This window comes from Sebastes umbrosus, chromosome 17 (assembly GCF_015220745.1).
Source record: "Sebastes umbrosus isolate fSebUmb1 chromosome 17, fSebUmb1.pri, whole genome shotgun sequence".
Classification (NCBI taxonomy): Eukaryota; Metazoa; Chordata; class Actinopteri; order Perciformes; family Sebastidae; genus Sebastes; species Sebastes umbrosus.
Window position 1 is genome coordinate 22,393,983 of NC_051285.1, and position 20,902 is coordinate 22,414,884.

The 20,902-nt window shown below is 40.2% G+C and overlaps 1 protein-coding gene across 2 annotated transcripts in view; it reads left to right on the plus strand.

Moving 5' to 3' along the window:
• The window catches only part of gabra3 (gamma-aminobutyric acid type A receptor subunit alpha3), a 113,101-nt gene that overhangs the window by 25,613 nt on the left and 66,586 nt on the right, over positions 1-20,902 (plus strand). For both annotated transcript variants that reach the window (XM_037749044.1, XM_037749045.1), the window contains exon 2: positions 10,084-10,190. In XM_037749044.1, coding sequence (XP_037604972.1) covers positions 10,105-10,190 — 86 coding nt within the window. In that variant the 5' untranslated portion in view covers positions 10,084-10,104. The remainder of the gene's footprint in view (positions 1-10,083; positions 10,191-20,902) is intronic.

The window sequence follows — 20,902 nt, forward strand, 5'->3', positions numbered from 1 at the left end:
ACTCCTAATAATGAATGTTATTGCAGATGGCCCTATTACAGTACCATTATAATCATGTGTGATTTCAGTAACAGAGGGATTTTGTCAGTTACACTCTTCCAGTTGGAGTTCATTTAAAAACAACTGATTGTGACCTGTCATATGTTAATGGAAAATATTCTGAGTAATGGCATGCTCCCTATGATATATGGCCTTTTTTAATCCTCTGGGTTATTGAGTAAACACTGTTTATTGAGCTCAGTTGGTAAAAGTGTCTGGGAACACTCTCCAGTCAATTCTAGATTGTATACTTTACAGATTTGATAAATGGTTATCAAATATTGTATATTCAGCGGTATCTACAGAGAATTACCCAGCTGTGCTCCGTGTGTGCAAACATGCTCAACTGGGTAAGCATTATAGATCTTTACCATTAGCAACCTGACAGGTGAGAACTGTTGATGGCTTATAGAAATATTGAACCACGATGTTAGTTTAAATCAGCTTTATTCAGACACAGAGGGGACTGTTAAATCCATCTAACAAAAGGGGGGAAGGAAAAATGGGTTGAGACACATCATATAGGCCAGGGAACAGTGTTACAGTATATGAGGCCATTCCCAGAGCAGCAAGCCATCAGGATTTTATGGAAGCCAAGGTGGCATGTCGGTGGGTTTAAACATTACAGTCCCCGCAAGTGCTTACAGGAATTTTGATTTCTCTGCAGTTTCTGTTATTGTTTCATCACTCGTCTCCGGTCCGCCGTCGCAAAGCCTTGAAGGGATCTTAAGCCCCTGAAAGCCTTGCCTTGTCAAGTATATAGTCATATTCACTGTCACATGCACTGTTTTGTGTCACAGCCACATCCTTGTGCAAGCAGTTTACATTTTACTTTTGCAAGAAAAGGTTCGAGCTGCTTCTGAACATCAAATTACCAATGTTTAAGGGCTGTGACAGTGTTTTGCTTTTAAGCACTCTGGCCTAATTTTGGAACCCAGATTTCTGTTATTCCCTCTCTACTGTCGGGTAAATTTACGCACACAGCATGAAAAGTCCAAACCTATCTCTGTAAAAATAACTCCATCTGGTATATTTTATATTAATTTCTTTATGCTAATGGACAAATACAGTGGATTTTAGGATGGTTGTGCCGTTTTCCACCCTCGTAAACGTGCAGTCAAAGGAGAGTAAGCTTCATTCCAAGTAGATCTTGGCAAAACCAGCAAGTGAGAATCTATTCCATATAGATCCCTGCCAAGTTTAGCACTAATAAAAGCATTTATCAAGTCTCTTCACCTTAAATTCAGGGGAGATAAAATACGTTTAGCTTTGATTAAACTGGACTACCAGGGGCCACTTGGGTTGTTTTATGCTACAGTTTTATAGTTCATTTCAACACCTGTGAACAGTCTGCTTATACTGAACAACATTAGTCAGCCAAAGCTTGGCACGGCAAGATGAAAATGACAGCATGGAATTTATCTTTCTTCTGCTCTAAAAACGGCAACAGAGGCTTATTGTCATGTGGCGCCGTGTTCATAATGGATCCACTGTACTCTCATTACATGTCTGCAAGGAACAAAACCTAAATCTTGACAAATTATCACTGCTGTAACATAATCGTGATGGGTCTCAGTGGAAACAGTTTTGCCCGGCAGCCCAATACATTGATCATTTGGCAGTGATGAGGCCTAATGATCACAATAACGCTCACGCCCACTGTCCCAAAATAGAAGGAAAAACTGTCCTCGCTCATTAGGTCCACCTGTGTTCCATGTGCAAAGGCGTTCTCTATCTCTTATCAACGACACATCCGTGTTCCAAATTTGATCATTTGAACTTGATTTGGTCAAGTTTGTATACTACCTCTTGAAGTGACAGAAGCTGGACATTTCAACCATTTATCCAGTTATCTGTTTCAATTGTATCCATTAAAGCTGGGGTAGGTAGTTTATCTTTGGTTTCATTGGGCAAAAAAATCCATAATAACCTTTCAGCATATTGTAATTCAAGTGTTCTGAGAAAAAACTAGACTTCCGCACCTCCTCTTGACTCGGTTGTCAGGCTTTAAAAAATCTAGCATGCGACGGAAGACTTTGACCAATCACAGGTCATTTCAGAGAGAGAGGGCATTCCTATTGGCCGCTCTGCAAATGCAGATGCACGTATACGTCCCTTCAGAAAGTGAGAGCCTGATTCAACGGTGGAATATCCTCCCGGAAAAATAGCTGAGGGCTTTTCCAGGAAACTGCCTACCCTGGTGTACCACTTGAATTACAATATGTTGAAAGGTTATTATGGAATTTTTGCCCAATGCTTTCAGCAAACCTTTTTCAACTGTTCATCCAATAATTTCAGCTAAGTATTCCAACTGTTTATTCATTCCTGTTAGCTAACTATTTGAACTGTTTACGCATTATTGTAAGCCAACTATTTGAACCGTTTATTCGTGCTTTGTTAGTGTTGTTATTTGCTTACTTTTCCATTTCAATTGAGGAGAAAGCTTTGGAAATGGATCCATCCATCTTCAGTAGCATACCTGACTTGTCCTATTTTTCTGCCTTTGTTTTTTCATACTCTCTTTTAAATCTAAAATTAAAAGACTCTAGCTAGGTTGTGATAACCAATAAAGCTTCTAATTCTTGCTGCAAACTAGTTATGTTAGTGCAGAAATGACCTGACCTACTGTTATACTGATTACAATCAAGTGTTTCCCACCAATATTTCAGGTGCATTTTGAAATTCTTTTTACATATACAGTTAAATTACAGACCTCAAAGATCGCTGGTAGACGCTCAGTGCGTGCCTGTCACATCAAACCAAATGGGACAGGATTTAGGGCTATTTTTAGTGAACAGCCACGTGGATTAAATGTCTATAGAGCTGTGTCCTAAATTCAACAATTACTGCAGCCGACAGTGTTTATTGGGCTGATGAGGTCCACAATTTATTTTGCTGTTCCTTGACTTCCTGTGCAGTAACTTGCACCAGTGGGATTTTGCGTGGAAAACATACCGTGAACTTTATAATATGACATTTCAGTTTCCTTGATTGACTGCCACACTACAAAAATAACTGAACCAAATTGTCCCCAACTGACATCTCTCCAGGAGGAAACTAGACCCTGCCACTTCTTATTTTACCATGTATTGTTCAACAAATCACTCAGCATAGTCATCCAGTCAGATTATTCAGCTAATTTGCATCAAACGCATTTATGGCCTTTTAATTCTGTCAAATGTGATTACATTACTCATTGGGTTATAAAAAAAAAAAAAAAAAAACTGACAGTAGAATTGAAAACAAATGTTAGAAGAGTGGGAAATGGAGAGTGCTTTACTGTCACCTTAGGCAAACTATTTTTAATTTGCCGACAAAAGCACCATGTTTTTTTTTTTCCTTTCCTTCATATTCTCCGTTTCAAGTGCAGTCTGAGCTCCAGAGTCCCTCATTTGCATGACAGGTATTGGTAAATCGGGGGTGGAATTGTAGACAGCCGGCCAGCAGCCAGTCTTTTAATGCCTGTTTGTCTTATTCTTACAGAAAGAATTTGTTGACACTTGTAAGAGCGCTGTCTAGTAAGCTTTCTGGATGATTTTTCACTGCAGCTCTAATTAGCACTTGTGTTGAGGAGACATGTACTCAGTAAACAGAACGAAACAGGGAATCCTATAGGAAATGTGATAGACGATGGAGTTTATGGACTGACTAATGAGAATAATTAATTATTCCTCGTTTCTTCTTTTTTTTCTTTAGTCCTTTGAAACTTTACTTTTCTTGTTTACTGAGCACATGATTAAAGTCTCTCTGTGCTCCGTCTCTTTAATGAGAACTCATCCTACCTTTTCAACTATGACCATCAGTGGTTGAAACACTGTGTTACGACTGAACATCAAGGAATCTAAGTACGCTCAAAAGATTTATTCATCCAGGACATTTAAGGCCTTAAAGATGACACATGCGCAAAGATGATCCTCGTGTGAGTGGAAGTGGCTTGAATGGGTGACAATATGTCAGGAAATTAGAGATGCAATTTTCAGACGGACATTAAGACAAGGAAATGATACCCCTGACTCCAGAGGGCATTCTGTAATTTTTATGGGGAACATAAAATGTTTAATGGATAACGATCCAGAATTGGTTTCAACCCGGTTTGCAAAATGTACAAAGAGAAAGGAAAGACGGAAAGAAAAGAGGCTGAGAACACTGATGTCTAATATGATATGCACAAAGAAAAAAAAAAATCTGGCACATTTGTCAAGCAACACAAGAGTGGTTTAATTTGACACAGTCTGGGACTTGGCCTGCCCTTGAGCTTGTCATCTGTTGAAAAGGAGGTGAGGGCTGAAATTAGGAAAAATAACATGAGCTAATTTGCATGAACTGTACTCCTTTTAACTGGAAACATTTAGACTTTTGTTTTTAAATTGGCTAGTCAAGTATCTCAGTTTTGGGTGAATGCATGTAAAACTAGAATGGCACTCGGAGAGCGCATATCTCCGCCAAGGTGCGTGACTTTAAAAACAGATCACAGCTCACAGCTGGCGGTACCGTGAGGTGGTCGGCTCATTATTAACACGGTGTGTTTCCGTGTAACATATCGGCAGATGCCTCTCTCATTCAGCAGCCTTGTTATGTCTGTATAACGTTACACTACGTTGTCTCTCATCCCGTCATACCGCTTTTATCTTTGTCACCGCGGACGGCAAGCAGCTCCCGCACCTCGATGTCTCGCCACACATCCACACACGTATCTCTTTGCTCTCAGAAGGATAAGGCGGGGTCATGCGTCATCAATGTGTACAGCGCATGTGTTATACCCTGTGGTTTTAATGCTCAGGATGATCGGAATCCTTAAAAAAAATCCTGAATCCGGATCATGAACCGAATCGCCACCAAAATCTAATGGATTGTTCATTGTGCCACACTCCACCTCTCCAAAAAGTGTAATTCAAATCCGTAGCAAACTTTTGGAGTAATCCTGGTCACAGATGAACAAACAAACAAACCAATGCCGGTGAAAACATAACCTGGATACTCTCATATTCAGGTTAAGATTACATGGCTTATTCGAAAATGTTCAACGTATCCTCATACAATAGTTCATATGATATCTTACAAGAAGTTATTACTCATTTTTTGTGCGTTTTCCTATGAATGTCCAGCAACACATGGCAATTTCCACTCATTACACGCATACAGTCTTTTCAAAATAAACTTCCGTCTTCACAGGAAACAACATGGTTAGGTTTAGGGGAAAAAACTACTTAGTTAGGGTTAGGAAAAGAACGTGGTTTGGGTTAAAATAACTGGAAGTGGCATAACTTAAGTATGGAAGATACGTGAAAAAATAAGTCAACATTTGGTTTAAAAAAACTACAGAAGTGGCGTAACTTAAATATGGAAATGACAGGAAAATAAATCTACGTTAGGGTTCAAATAACACTGACAGTTGCATAACTTAAGTATGGAAGCTACGTGACAAATAAATAAAAGTTGTCTTCTGGTTTCACAGGAGATACTAAGAGCGTCCTCCTGGGAGAAAGTCCAATATTTTTTGACCCACACATCCACCCCGACCTCCTCCCAGCACACCGTTTACACTCATTATACTACCTGGTTCACGATTACATACAAATTGATTTTGTGGGATATATACAAATAACAGTGCGTTACTTTTCGTAGGTAGAGCTATGAATGAGAACAGCCGGAATGGTTTGCACATTTTGCTCACTGGGACCATCATGATCTGTGTCACCTAATCCAGAAGTGTCCCACTTTAGTATTTCCCAGCCAAAGAAGGACGGTTGATGGCATAGAAAAATAGATGGATGGCTGCTTTATTTATGGCAGCAAGGACACTCAAGTCACAGGTTAATAACGATGACTGTAAATGTTTTGACACCAATAACACCTCACGGCTCTTGGATTTATGAAGCAGTATGTCAATGTATATTGGCTCTTGTCAAATCCCCGGTAAGTGATTGAAATTGTCCACATGTTTCATACATTATTTAAAATAAATGACGAGAGGGTGCTGAATGCCAGAAGCAGCGGCGTCAAAGTATCGCTTCATTTCAAACAAAGTTTTTAGCACTGGCTCGCCTCGAAATATCTTTGAGGTTACAAACTGCCAAGAAATCATCATCAGCTTTAATTCCTCACACATATAAAACACTTTGAAATAATTGGCTGGTAACTCGGAGTTCTTTGGCTCACGAGCATCGCCGCCAGTTTAAAAACTTATTAGATGTGGATCTTGACTTTACTTGGTGCTCAGCTACAATCAATATTGAGACAGCTGTTTTAAAGTGGTTTCACTCAGCGCCATCGCAAACGTGGTGTAGGACGATGGTCGCAGGTTTTAGCATTTTCAGTGGAGCCTCCTATTTGAACACTAGTGTATCTTCAAATGCACTCATTTGTTTACTCCTCCTGTAATGATCAGGACTCCACAGTGGCACAGAGAACACGGTTTCTCCCGAGGGTAGTGTTTGATCTCCTTTCTGTATACGGTGTCAATAAAGGGGGGGCTGAATCTCACAAAAGCACAATGAAAGCCTTTTAAGTACGACACAGCTGCTACGCGTGTGCGTGCTTGGGTGGGCCATGTAGCCGCTGCAGACATTTGCCTTCCTTTTCCCTCATCTTCCAGGCTGCATTCATGTACTTCTCATGAGAGGTCATTTCATCTTTCTGTAAATTGCCAGACTGCAACCCACCTCGCAATAATTACCAATAATTACAGTGTTAGGAATATGCAGTCGCTATGCAACATGTATAGAGTGGTGGAGACATAAGGAAGATGGAGACTGCTGTATAATGTGTTTTATTCCAGGGTTTTTTATGTGATGTATTATCCTGGTAGTGTTTGGTCAAATTGTGATTAGTGTGCTGTTAAAAATCTTGGAGCTTGTAAATCTACGTCATCTTTCGTGATTACTGAGGGTCGTGTGGGTGGAAGTACAGACACAAGCACTCACTATGAATATATGAATGAGTTTAACAGTAAGTATTCAGAGTAATTTGGTTTGAGGATATGTAGGTGGGTTATTTAATATTTATACCATCGTCTGGGTGAATACTTGATTCCGATTGGCCGCAGGGTGTCCATTAAGTAAGCGATAACGCCCGACGAGGTGTACATTATCAGGAATTAATGGACGACAGGGAGGCCAGAACCGTCTGACGCGCCTCCGCAAAGTCCATTAATTCCTATTTGCGGACACCTCAAAGGGCATTATCACGCTTATACTGTACCATGGTCACTTGCCAAAGAAAAAGACCATTTATTTGTGTTTTGCAACCAAAATCTAAAGTTTCTAACAAGCCATAATTCCGTTTCCCTGGTAACACTTAAGAATTTGCTACTACCTGGAACAATCATTACCATCCCATACGGTTCCTATGCAATGGAAACGTTGTTCACTACTCCAGTAAATAGGACAAACCTTTTAGGCAACAGGAGATATTTCTAGTCCGCTCAGACTAGCTAGCTATCCAGCCATATATCATTGACCCGAAATCAATATCAACATTTCACGAACAAATGAGATGCCATGTGTACTGTTGGCTGCAGCCTGAAGTAGCAAGTTGAATAGCGTTGGACGGTTCTGGCTGTCGTCCATTAATTCCCAATAATGGACACCTCGTTGGGCATCATCCCTTACTTAATGTATTCGGTTTGAGTTAGACTTTATTAGTTAGGCCCACATCTGTGATGGTTATAATGAATGGTATAGGTATAGATAAGTAAGGGGCTGTACAAAAATTATTGGTGTGGGGAGGGGGGATATACGTTGTGCTTTATTTTCTTAAAAATATAGTTTATTATTGTTTTTTCATTACCCTTCCCTAGTCTAAGAAAAAAAAATTGCAATACCCTCCTCCAAATATCTCAAAGTAATAGTATAACTCCTTTAACCAAAAACAACTAAAGGGAGAAAGGCATAAAGAATAAAAAAAAAGCATGAAGAATGAAAAATGATGTATGAACATTTAACATCTTCATGTACCATTAAAAAGTAAAAGTAGCAATTGACAAATATATGGCGAACATAATAAGATTATTAACCAATTATTCAAGCCAATCTGTATCTTTGAACCAAGAGCTGCTAAATGATCAGATATTACCACTGTCGCTGAATGGACGGGCTTGAGCATCGTACGGTAACATTTTGGCTCCATCCAGGACCCAAATAATACAACTAAATATTAATTACAGCTGATGTCTTGCCTAATATGAAATTAACTGCTTGGCTGTTCATCGCAAATAATACAATCAGAATATTCTGAGTCGCATAACCAGGCACGTTAACCAGGTGGGTTTTGGATCAGCAGCTAGAGACTCAGATGGGGGCTGTTTCCTCCAGACAGGTGCGCACAGCCCAAGATAATTACTGTCGGGAGATGTCCAACGCTCACTGACGTGCAGGAGAGAGGGACACTGCTGTACATACAAACGAAGCTTTAAGAGGTTGTTCGGTTAACTGTGGAAGGACGGACGGCAGTGTGTGTGTTCAAGGGCATCCATGGACTAGAGAAAACGTGCGTGCAGTACAGATCATATTAGTAACATTCCAAACCAAAACAGACAACCGGTCTCTTTTCACTGCACTCATTAGTAGGCTAGAGGGCAACATGTGATGCTGAACTTGCTTTATATTGTAAACACCCCCTCTGCTTTTCTGAGGGTCTCATTAACTTTACACATTGATTGACACCCTATAAAAAAGACTCATAATATGATGTGTTTGACATCCACATGCTGTTTAGGTATAAAACTGTCAGTATCAGTTTCAGACCTAACAGACGCCATCAATCACAATGGCCAATGGCCCCTTCCCCACTTCCTACCCCCCTACTTCCAGCACCCTTGCTCGAACAACACCCATACTGGAACTCAGCCTTGATTTTGATCTCAACTACACACATGAAAAGTTTTGTGACTGCATCCTGCACGGTTGTAACGCTATCACTGTGACAAAATCTGTCCACAGACATATAAACACCTGGCAAAATACTCATACTAATGCCTCTGTGGTAGTTCCTGCTACAGTAGGTGTCTCCAGGACCACATTTTGCCATGACAACACACACCCAGGCTTCGGTCGAAAAGCCAAAAAGTGACGTCCTAATGTCTTTTCCTATCCACTTTTCCTTGATCTTGATGGAAAACATCATGAGGTCGAGGAAAGACGTGAAGGAGAATTCATAAGGACTTAGGAAAAGACAACCGCAGTGCTCAGAGAATCCGACTGCACTTTCATTAGGCTCCGTAATTATGATGCGACGGCGGTAGATGTTATTGACGTGGGTCTACCGTGGTGAAACTGCAATGTTCCGAAGATGGACTACAACTTCGCCACTTCTTATGCAGGCTTTATAAACAGCTTCTTCTGAACCAGGCTGCTTCCCACGCGGTGTGTCCTTCCTGCTGCTGTCACACTTTACCATCAACACTGCTCCAGTAGACCGCACACACCAAAAATGACAATTCACTCATGTGCAATATCAATTAAAATGTTCAATATCAATATTTCCTACCATGTGAATTCAACAGTACGTATTATATTTTGCTTTTTTACTGTTAAATAATTTATTATAGACCTATCTTGCTTTTTTTTAACTGATGCTTATATTATAAAGAAACGACATTGTCACTGTCTACTCATATTTATTAACAAGAATCCCAACTAGTATATGACTGTGTGAAAATAATTGTTAAATCTATGCAAGACAGGCATGATTGTTTGGACTTGTGGGACGGCATTATCTCCTTTCCTTTGGTAAAGGATGGTCCAGTGTATCCTATGCTAAAGGAGATAAGAAAGGAAGCATTGAAGCACCTTTCCTCAGCATTTAAAGGATTGGAACAGCTCTCATCACGGCTTCTACTTAGATACTTCCGGGTCATTACACTCAGTTAGGAACCTTCCTAAGCAAAAAAGTAAACCATCAATTTGTCGATCATTTGATGTCCATCACTTCTGCATTTACCTGTTAAGCTATAAACATGTTTACATTGTTTTCTCATATTGCCAGTCTTTGTCAGTTGATACTGTTTGACATCCTCTCCTTCTCACTCTTCTGTCATCTCTACAGGAGTCCTCTGTTTAAACTGATATGGCTGCCGCACTTTGGACGCATAAATCGCTGGACGTAGGCTTGTGGATCTTCCTCCTGCTCCTCAACCTCCTTCTTGAAGTCAGGTACAACAACATACTGTATTCCACCTCTCTGTCTCCCTGTTTGCTATTTACCTTCCTCTCCACCACCTATTTCAATCCCCAGCCTCCATCCCTCTCCAGTTGACGTTCTGGTGATGTGTTTTGTACTGTATAATACATTTATTAATCCGACTCACCGCTGCAGCAGACACTGTAATCTAACCAACACCATTAGAAGCTAAAGTTCATCTATATTGTAAGCAGAGAAAAGGCAAGGAATGCTTTTTTTTGTTATTACACAATGAGATGGTCTCAGCTGTGACTGTCAGTTTGGCAAATGCAATAACCAGACCTCTATAATGGTCTGCCTGAGAAAACCTTTAGCATTGAATGCTCAAGGAAAGAGTATTCTTTTATTCTCCAGCAGTGTCACTAGATAGTTTTTGCACTCACAGACTTCCTGGGCAACAATGTGACTTTCACATTTTTTGGACGAGGATTAAAATAGAGCCCATGCCACCTTGTCCTAAATTAGGCCTGAAAAGAGCAAACATAAAGTGAATTCACCCTCATCTACAGCACTGTAAATGTAGCTCCTCCTCACCGGTCTGAGTTCCACTGACTGGTGAATTAATTTGCATTGTGCAGCACACCACAGCACATGATTGTCCATTCACAGCATTTTCCCACTTGCATCCTGTGCACCTTTTTCAGTTTGCGTACTCGAGTCAGCAAAAAAAACGAAATCTCCAGCATGTCTAGAAGTCATTCTAACCACACTCCTTGAAATTTCAAATACACAGGTTGCCATGTTAGCATTGTTGATAAGGTAGGATGTTATGGCAGGGAGTGTAAATCACTTTTAAAGATTCTGCACGCTAGGAGAGAGGCTCATCGAACCTGGAAGAAAGCAGGCTGGGGAGAGAAATCAGAACGGTACGTGACAGACGGGGATTAGCCCAGTTTGCATTTGTCATTGTGTCACCTGGCTCTCCTGGCTTATTAGGAGCACACCGAGTGTGTAATTACATATATTAAATAGAAATTTGTGGCCAGGAAAAGGTGCTGGCCAAACCTGGCAGGAGATCTTTTATAAGAATATGTGCTTTGAGACCATAAACTCATGTTTACTATGTTTACTGAGGTAATAAATCAAGTGAGAAGTAGGCTCATTTTCTCATAGACTTCTATACAATCTGACTTCTTTTTGCAACCAGAGGAGTCGCCCCCTGCTGGCTATTAGAAAGAATGCATGTTTAAGTTAAGTTTTCGTATTGGCTTCACTTTTTCGGAGGTTACCCACTGGTTCCAATGAAGAGACATCTTAATGCTACAGCATACAAGGATATTGTAGCCACAGAGCTTGCTTCCAACTTTGTTGCGACAGTTTGTGGAAAACCCTTTCCTGTTTTTTGGGGTTTTTTTCAACATGACAATGCCCCCATGCACAATGAAATAGTTTTCCCAGTTTGGTGTGAAAGAACTTGACAGGCCTGCACAGAGCCCCTTGACCTTTGGGATGAATCCAAACGCTGACTCCGAGCCAGGCCTTATCACCCAACATCAGTGGCTGACCTCACTAGTGCCTGAAACCCTGCAGCTCCAAAAGCACCATGCAGATCCCAAAATTTTGTGGGAAGATTTCCCAGAAAAGTGGAGGCTGTTGACGTAGCATATTAATGCCCATGGTTTTTGGAATGAGGTGTCATGTTCAGGTGTCTACATCCATCTACATTGGAGGTATTCAAACTGTGTAGCGCGCCTCAGCAGGGGGACACTGAGGGAGAGACGCTGAGCCGCAGTTTGTGTCAAAATTAGTCCCCCCATCTTAGAGTCATAACTCATCTCTAAAAGTGCAGAAACATATCCTTAGATTCAGTGTGACGTACACTTTCTGAGGATATCATTATTTCTGCTAAATCCTTAAAACTCCAAAACTTGCCTCATCATGTTTTTAAGTTTTCTGCAGTATCAAAGTATTTCAGTGATAGTTGTCTGTACATCCATGGGTACATTGCAAACAGGAAATGCTAATGGTGAATTCTGCATACTGTATCGCTAAAAAGGTAAGCAAATATAGAGACTCAAGTTGTAGTCAAGCTGCATGACTAAATTTTTTCTATGGGGGGGCTGTGTCAGACTGAAAACCAGTCTAGATAGATTGCTAAAATTCATACAAAACATGTAATCACAGGAGATGAAAAGTGTGTCCATTCAAGCAAGTTCTTTCTCATCATAAGGGACCAACTCCTGTCCAAACTTTTACTTTCACATTGGCAACTACCACAAAAATAAGTTAACAATAATTCATATTTCCATTGTTAAAATTGCAAAAGTACTGGAAGCCTGACCTTAGTTTGATCATGCAGAGTGAGGCCAGAATAAAAGATTGACGATACAATTATTGGCATTAGTATTCTGGATGTTAATAAATAATACGGAAAATCATTAGACGTGATGAGAGCAGCAGGTTAATAATAGAAATGTATTAAGTGTTGACATATTCAGGGACAGAAAATTGTCATCCCACCCTTTTCAGCAAGCCTCAAGCAGTTAATGCAATCCATTATGCATGGACCTAACACAGCATGTGACGAGGATTTTGCACAAATGTTAATCTTTCTGCAATTACTTGAGACATGATGTAGTGCACATACGCAAAAGCCCTCGCACAGCGGTCTTTACTCAACACATTTTATTCAGTTTAACCTGCACTAAATGAGACTTAGTTCATTTGAGGGGAAGATATTATGCTGCCTCTGGAGAAATCCAAACCGGCACCGAAAATGGAACTTCTCTCGGAAATTTGCATGTGAAAGTGAAAGTATTTATTAATTGTCCATCAAAGTTCAAGTTGCCGGAGTTTGGAAATAATCCTCAGAACGTCAGCGTGCACATGCTCCCAGAATATCTGCGTATCAGCAGAGCTGATTCTGCCTGAGAACTGCCACCTCCCTGATGCCCGCTGATGCTATCGGCAGGCTCCAAATCGGCTTTGCTACAGTTGAGGCAGGAGACTTTCCTAATGGATTAAGGTGTAACAGACAAATCCTCTATATAAGGGTCTGTCATTCTGCACATCACCAAATTTCCTCATTTCCCGCACACTGAAAGACGGGGCTGATTAAGCTATTATTCCCAGGAATCCATGTATTACATATGAATGAGAAGGCAGTGTTTATTTCCATGCGGCGAAGGTCTTTCAAATCCTTCAGCTTGCCTCGTTTCCATCCCCCGCTCACCTTCTACAGTCAACACTTAACAAGTGTTGACACTCGGAATGTCTTGTTGTCTATTTTGTCTGCAATCCATTGCCAAGCTGCTGGCCAACGTGGCACATAATCAATAGCTATAAGGATGAGAGTGCTATATGTACACTTTGCCTATGGATTGAAGTGAAGTTGCCGAACCTCTACTTTGCTTTCTCGTCCCATCTCGCATGAATTATTCACCGCGTGGCAGAGAGGGGCATCACTTTGAGATGTGACCTGGTCAACAGATAACATTCTGTTTCGGTCGTGTGTTGTCAAGGTTAATGTGTCACAGGTCTGGGCAAGGGTAATGTATTCATGGACGAACCACTTTGCTGATTGAATGACCAGGGAAATAGTTTCTACTCGGAGTAAAGAGGAAAGAAAGTCAAAGGTTCACTCGGTGTACCTAATGTTAAAGGAACCGTCTGTAACATTTCAGGGGATCTATAAGCAGAGATGGAATATAATATCAACTATGTTTTCATTAGTGTGTCATCGCCTGAAACTAAGAATCGGGTTTTCGTTAGCTTAGAATGAGCCCTCCATATCTAGATAGGGAGCCGGTCCTCTTCATGCAGTCCACCATGTTGCTCCGCCACGTTTCTACAGTAGCCCAGAACGGACAAACCAAACACTGGTTCTAGAGAGAGCCTTTCACGTTTTTACGTTACCTGAAGGCCACCGTAGTTCTCGGAAACGCTTGTGAAACTGCGGTAACGTGAGCCGCAGAGTGCAAAACCGTGGTACCGCCAGCCGCCGTCTGACCTCCGTCTGACCTCCGTCGCTCCTGAAGTAGTGTTAGTATGGTAAGGATGACCTCTGAGCGAGGCGAACGGCGTTACCACAGTTTTTCACTCTGCGGCTCACGTTACTGCAGTCTTGGATAGGGAGGAGTGAGCAGAGGGGTACTAAAGTTGGTTGCAATCTGCAACCACACCACTAAATGCCACCAAATCCTACACACTGTACCTTTAAATCGGCAATGATCAGTATCTCAGCTTGTGAAACAGCCAGAACCTTGAAAATATTCATTAAAAAAGGAATGAATAAAAACAGATTTTTTTCTTTAAGTTTAAGCCCTTTCCCTTTCCAGTGTTCTTAATTCTTTTGAAGTTTTATCGATCTGTTTTGCAATTACCTTGAGTTCCTGTTGTTATTTAACCGATAAGTCAAGTAACTGACTTAGAAAAGCTAGATGTAAACAATTAGAGAAATATTGGCAGTAGCAACAGTAGAGTCATGTGTCCTTTCCAACACCCCAAATTCTTTAAGAATGTCATTGATCAGTGTACTAATTACTTTTGAGTTCCAGTCAATTTTGTATTGATATAGTGAGCATCTGGCCGATGATCTTCAAAGTAACCAATTAGCAAACAACCCCAACAGGCATGAATCGAACTGAAGCTGGATTGGATTTCCCAGAAAAGGTGTTTGCAGTCTGCACAGCATGCACATTGAACATTCAGCCGTGGAAATACACAAATGCTGAACTAAATGTCTGACACCTCTCAGAATGGACCCTCAAGATATCACAGAATCAATGGAAATGTTCCAATTAAATTGTTTTTGTTGTTCTAACATAGCTCAAACCATATCTTTCGCATGTTGCATTTATGTTGTATATTTCATTTTTTTCCCTCGAGGAAATGGCTCTGACTCTCTTTCCATGGAGGAACTGTGTATGAAACACAATCATTTCAGTACATCCCATATCCTTCGCCACCAGCAACATCCACCCCCGACTCCTTCTGAAGTTGAATCTGTGTCTGACGTAGCGCTATGGATAAACTATTCAATAGATTCAAATCCTTACCCCCGACTGTGCCTTTGAAAATGTTGCGCAGACTGACTCAAAGTCTTGTGAACACAAGGTTTGTAAAGGTTTTTCATGGAAAGTGTAGGTGTAAAATTAAAGCTAGGGTTGATAATGTTGAGCAACTAGCAAGAGTACACTAGATTTTAAAAATCTGAGTTTTCGTCTGAATTTTAAATAAGGTTATTTCATTGAGCTTTAAGTCTAAAACTTCTGCGTTGCTATTGACAAAACAAATTAGCTTTATTGAAATCATAACTAATTGCATACCCCACACTCCTATCCACGTTATTATGAATCCCACTGCTTTTCTCGCTAAGACCTGCCCTGCGTAGCATTCAAGCGCTAGGATTGGCCAGGCGTCCATGCTCACAGAGGTACCGGTAAGCTGATTTGTTAAAGTCCTATGTCCTGACCAATGGGCTACCCTGACCCTAATCACTCAAGGTCAATGCCTGACCTCAACCAATCGTCTCTGCCTCAACCAGCTCTGCAGGTCTATCCATGTCTTTTCAAGAAATGGAATAAAATCCAACACTTGCCAAAAGTTAAATCATAAAATGTAAAGACACAGAAGCTGCAGTAATAAAGAATGTAATATCACACAAACCAGCTGTACTGCATATTTAAACAACTCACACATAAAAAAAAAAAGCTCCAGACTTCTTTGGCAGTTTATCAAATAGCTTTTTGGGGAACAGACAGTTTAATAACTCCTATAGGGTGGATGGTTGTGAATCTCCAGCCTGTGCTTTTTGAAATCAAATGTTTGGCAGAGTAAAGAAAGAGAGTTCTTTTTAGGAAACAAAATCACCGAATCAAGATAACCACAATATCTGTGCACATGAATCAAATAATTGCCACTAGTTGAGCTGATAATTGTTTTATCTGCAAATGTTTATCAGCTAGCGTATCCTTTTAATATTGTGATTATTTAACAGATTATAGCTGTGGATCTGCTCACAGTGTCAATGACGTTAAAACTGGTAATAATTACCCTTAATTCTGTTAATTCACGTTGTTGTTATTGTCCTTTCTACTAACTGCACACAAATGTTTGGTTTGGGGCTCACGATATTGCAGCTCACTTACAGCTTGTTCTAACGACAGTTAAAGGGGGAAAAGTGGAACGAAGTCTGGAACAAGATGAACGCAAAAAGGCTAAAGTACTGTAGGCCTTATGAAGTAGCCTTGTGAGAATGCCAAATTTGATTCCAGACCGTGTGGTTTGGAGTGAACTGGACATCTTAGTCCCAAGTAGTCAGATGGCATCTGAGAATTTGGAGGACTTGGACGGTTCTGTTTTTGGCAGATGGTTGGATTTAAAGTAGAGTACACATGTAAGCATTTTCTTATAACTGTGATAAGACCTGTATCGTCATTTAAATACATTATTTTGTCTTTTTTCTTCAGTGTGTTGAATGTTAAACACTGCATTCATTAAATACAGAGAAAAGACTACTGTTCACCTTTTACGATATTTAGTAGAAATTGTGTTTGATTGTATATTGAAAATAAATTGGTGCATTATTAACAATGTTGCTTCCTTTCCAGTGCTCTTAAGCGTAAAAGCAAAGCATTAACCGAACGCAAAATGCCACGTACCATTAGGCATTACTCTTCTTTTTGTATCACTGATAGATCCATTCTTCAGCACACCAGCAGAGTCTTAGAGGAAAAAGAGAAACCTCAAGGTATTTATTTGTTCAAGGCCTCAATAGAGAAGACCGCACGGAAAATGCTTGCGTGATAACCTACAAAAGAAAAATGATTGTGTTTCAATTGATCAATTTATTGTTAGCTTTATCAAAATACCATTTAATGTATATAAAAAAAAAAAAAAAAAAAAAAAAAAACTTGTATTAATGCTCAATTTTCCAAACATAGATTCTGGACTGTTAAACCAATGTAGGTAACACTTATTGATGTCATGTTGTAATAATAGTAGGACACTAGAAGGAAAAGATTAATTACACTGGTTTTGGGACAGTTACACTTGGCACTGAAAGTCAAAGTCATCGACCAAGGACAAAAGATGATGCAATCTTGGTGAAATCTGGGAGCTTGGGCCATTTTCCGTTCTAGTGTTGGGTGCAGTCCACTTATTAGATACAGTTGACTACTTGTCTTTTATGGATCACTTTTAAAATGACTTACAACTGTATACATTGGCAAGATAAACAGTTTTAGTCAGTCTTAGGCGTACTAATAAAGAAGACTACCTACTACTGACTAATAGATACCAGCAGTGCTGCTGTTAGATTGCACTGTGATAGCACTTCCTTCACAGTTTTTTTTGCACCTGTAGCTCTACCACCTTCCTCCGAGGTGTCACAAGTGGAAGTGTTGATGTGTGATGTGTACCACCGGGTTGTCATGCAGTATAGATGTCTTTACAATGTTGCCTCGAGTTGCATTGTGGGCAATGTAGGCACCAGGTTTTGACAAGGAAGAAGAATGCGTTGAATGAAAAAGACAATGTCTCTGGTTATGCAGCATCGACTGATACTTTTGTCTTTTAACTGTCCATTGTGTACTGTATAACAATGTTACAGGAGTGCAATGCTAAAATCACTAAAAACTAACCTATATTTCTATTCCTCCATGCCGGCGACAGCCGTGGCCAGAGGCAATTTGTTTTTGGGTTGTACGTCTGTACGTCCCAATGTCCGTCCGTACGTCCCAATGTCCGTCCGTACGTCCTATTCTCGTGAACACAATCTCTCAGGAGCGCCTGGAGGGAATTTCCTCAAATTGGCACAAACGTCTACTCGGACTCAAGGATGAACTGATTAGATTTTGGAGATCAAAGTCACTGTGACCTCACGTCCGCCTCATTCTCTTGAAAGTTATACCTCAGGAACGCCGGGAGGGAATTTCATCAAATTTGGACCAAACACCCACTTGAACTCAAAGATGAGCTGAATTTGGAGGTCAAAGATTTACGTCACAGTGACCTCACAAAACACCTTTTTGTCCATAACTCAAGAATTCATATGCAAATTCTGACAATTTCAATCAAATGTCTAATAGAATAAAATGATGAAGTGATGACATTTTAGACAGACATGGATGTAAACTGCAACTTCACTTGTTGGCAGCATACAACCCAGAGGTGGTAATTCTAGTTATAAATGAATTGCCAACTTATTTCATAACAGATTAATTGTTAAAAATGTTAATTTTTCAAGCAAAAATGCCAAATATTCTATAGTTCCACCTCTTCAGCTGTGAGAATTTGTAGATTTTCTTTGTTCTATGTGATAGTAAACCGAATATCTTGTGGTTTCGGGCCTGTTGGTCGGACAAAATAAGCAATTGGAAGATGTCATCTTGGGCTTTAGGAAATTGTAATGGGAATCTTTTCTGATATTTTATAGATCAGGGGAAAAAATTGGCAGATTATTTAATAATGAAAATAACATCTAGCTGCAGACCACATTTCTGTACTGTACATTCCCATCATATGAGTAGGTTACTCTAGCAACAATCACTTTCTCCCACCAAATATCAAATGTTATCTTATCACAAATTTGCTGATTTTTAGCAAATGTTACAAATCACATTTTTTTTTATTACTCATTTTAAAGTAAGATTATGTTGAGTCTACTCTATGGCTTGATCTGAGTACTGTAGTAGTGTGGCTGCATGTATGGAAGGTCATCTGAATGTCCTTAATGTCGCAGTGTGGTTGGCAAGCTGAACCGACTGCTGTGACTGACACAGCACAGGCTCTTACTGCAGAGTCTATTCTGGCAACACCTCAATGAAAACTTTAATGTGAAATATAATAACGTAAACTGATAATATTTACCATGAAAAGGTGTATATTTACCCTCCTATCCCTACACTGACAAAAACACGTACATATATTTATTCTAATAGAGCATACCGGTCAGTAACATGCACCAGTTCAATAGAATGATTAACCTTTACATCTCCTTATGGATTGGAAATAGAGTCCTTTCAGCTGGAGTCAGCAAAATAAAGAGAGAAATCAAGTTAATAGGAACATAGCGATTAGAGATGAGGAGAGAGAACATGTGTTACTGAGATGAGAAAACGATGAAAGCGTAATAGTGCTGTCAAGGATGCGAGTAATCAGAAAGAGGAGCGCCGATATTTTCAGCCTCTTGTTTCACAGAAACGCTATATGTGACGTATGCTGCCCAGCCAGATGGGGATGCATATGTTGGCTGTAAAACCTGCGAGACCCGGTTGTATGTGTCCTTTACCTGTGGCTTCCGGATCACTAAATCAAGGCAATTACGGCAATATAGAAAGAAATATGGTATGGCCTGTGTAGCCAGGATTTATGAGAAAACTCCCATTCTTCTATTTGATGTATTGGATTCTGTTTGTCCACCCTCCTCTTGCTGTAATGACGCTGTATTCCTTGGAAATTGTAGTGAGATTTTGAATTAAAAAAGGGGTATGTCAGCCTCAATATCACCAGCTCTTGAGTTGTATTTTATCTAGCTTTCCTGGGGCTTTATAGGAAATCATTTACCACATGAACTCGTCTACCGGCCCTGTCTTCTTCCATGAAAAATAACCACATCATTTTAAAGCGTCAGGTTTTACAGCGCTTCATAGCGTGTGGGGGCTATGGAGCATGCTTACAGTTATAAATGATCTCTTCATTGCTGCTGATGCAGGTGATTGCGCTTCTGTAATCCCCGCAGATATCAGTGCCGCATGTGACAGCGAGAGCCGTGGCTTTCTTTCTAAAACTGCCTCGGGAAGTAGGTTGGTGTCACAAACGTTGATATCACACGTTTCAGATCATATCTTTGTGTTAGATAATTTCCTGCTGCTGTAGGGCGGCTGTTGTCCTATCTACCATATTTCATTTGTGGGGCTGTATTTCCAAAAAATATCCATTTCCTTTTGCAAAATGTATGTCTTTTAATCACAGCTACAGGATTTTTTATTTAAAAATAGATTACTTGTTACTGTTCATTGCCGTAAAACCTTGCTGTGTATCTCTACATTGAGCCTGGACTGCGTTTTCTGATTAGGTTGAAACAATTGTTGGCAATGTTATGACGGATATACTGAACTTGGCCGACCTAGCTCTCATTATTTTTCAATTTCTCCAGTTTTTCTTTCTGCATGTACACTGAGCCTTTCAGATGACGGGTCAGCTTTTGTTTCGCAGCCTGAACAGACACCGGAAAGACATTTCCATGCCCTGTCTCCGACCTTGGTTGTCATGGCAGAGAATTAAAGCTAGTTAAAGATCAAGGACAACAAGAGAGGCGAAAACTGTTAAAAATCCGAGATCAAATAAGGCAGAGGCTTTTACAGCGATGGATTGGGGAATTGAGACTGCGTGTGGGAGGCAAAGACGGGAGGAATGTGTGGTGAATAGAAAAGAGGAGCACAGTGCTAGACAGGATAGAACAATGTTTAGCAGAAGACAAGAAGCAAATGATGCCGTACATTTAAAAACAGCTTGACATTTGAGATTCATCTGAGTCATAACCGAATAATTAAACATGTGTGATTTCTCAGCGGATGACACAAATGTCACTGTAGACACACATTTGTGTAACTTCACCAAACAAAACTGCGAAGCGCTACAAGAAATTTATCGAGCCAACTTCCACAAAACAGTCGCAGATAGCGTCTTTTTTTCTCAACACCATCAGGGTGAGGAACAGCAGTGTTGGACGATTTGTTGG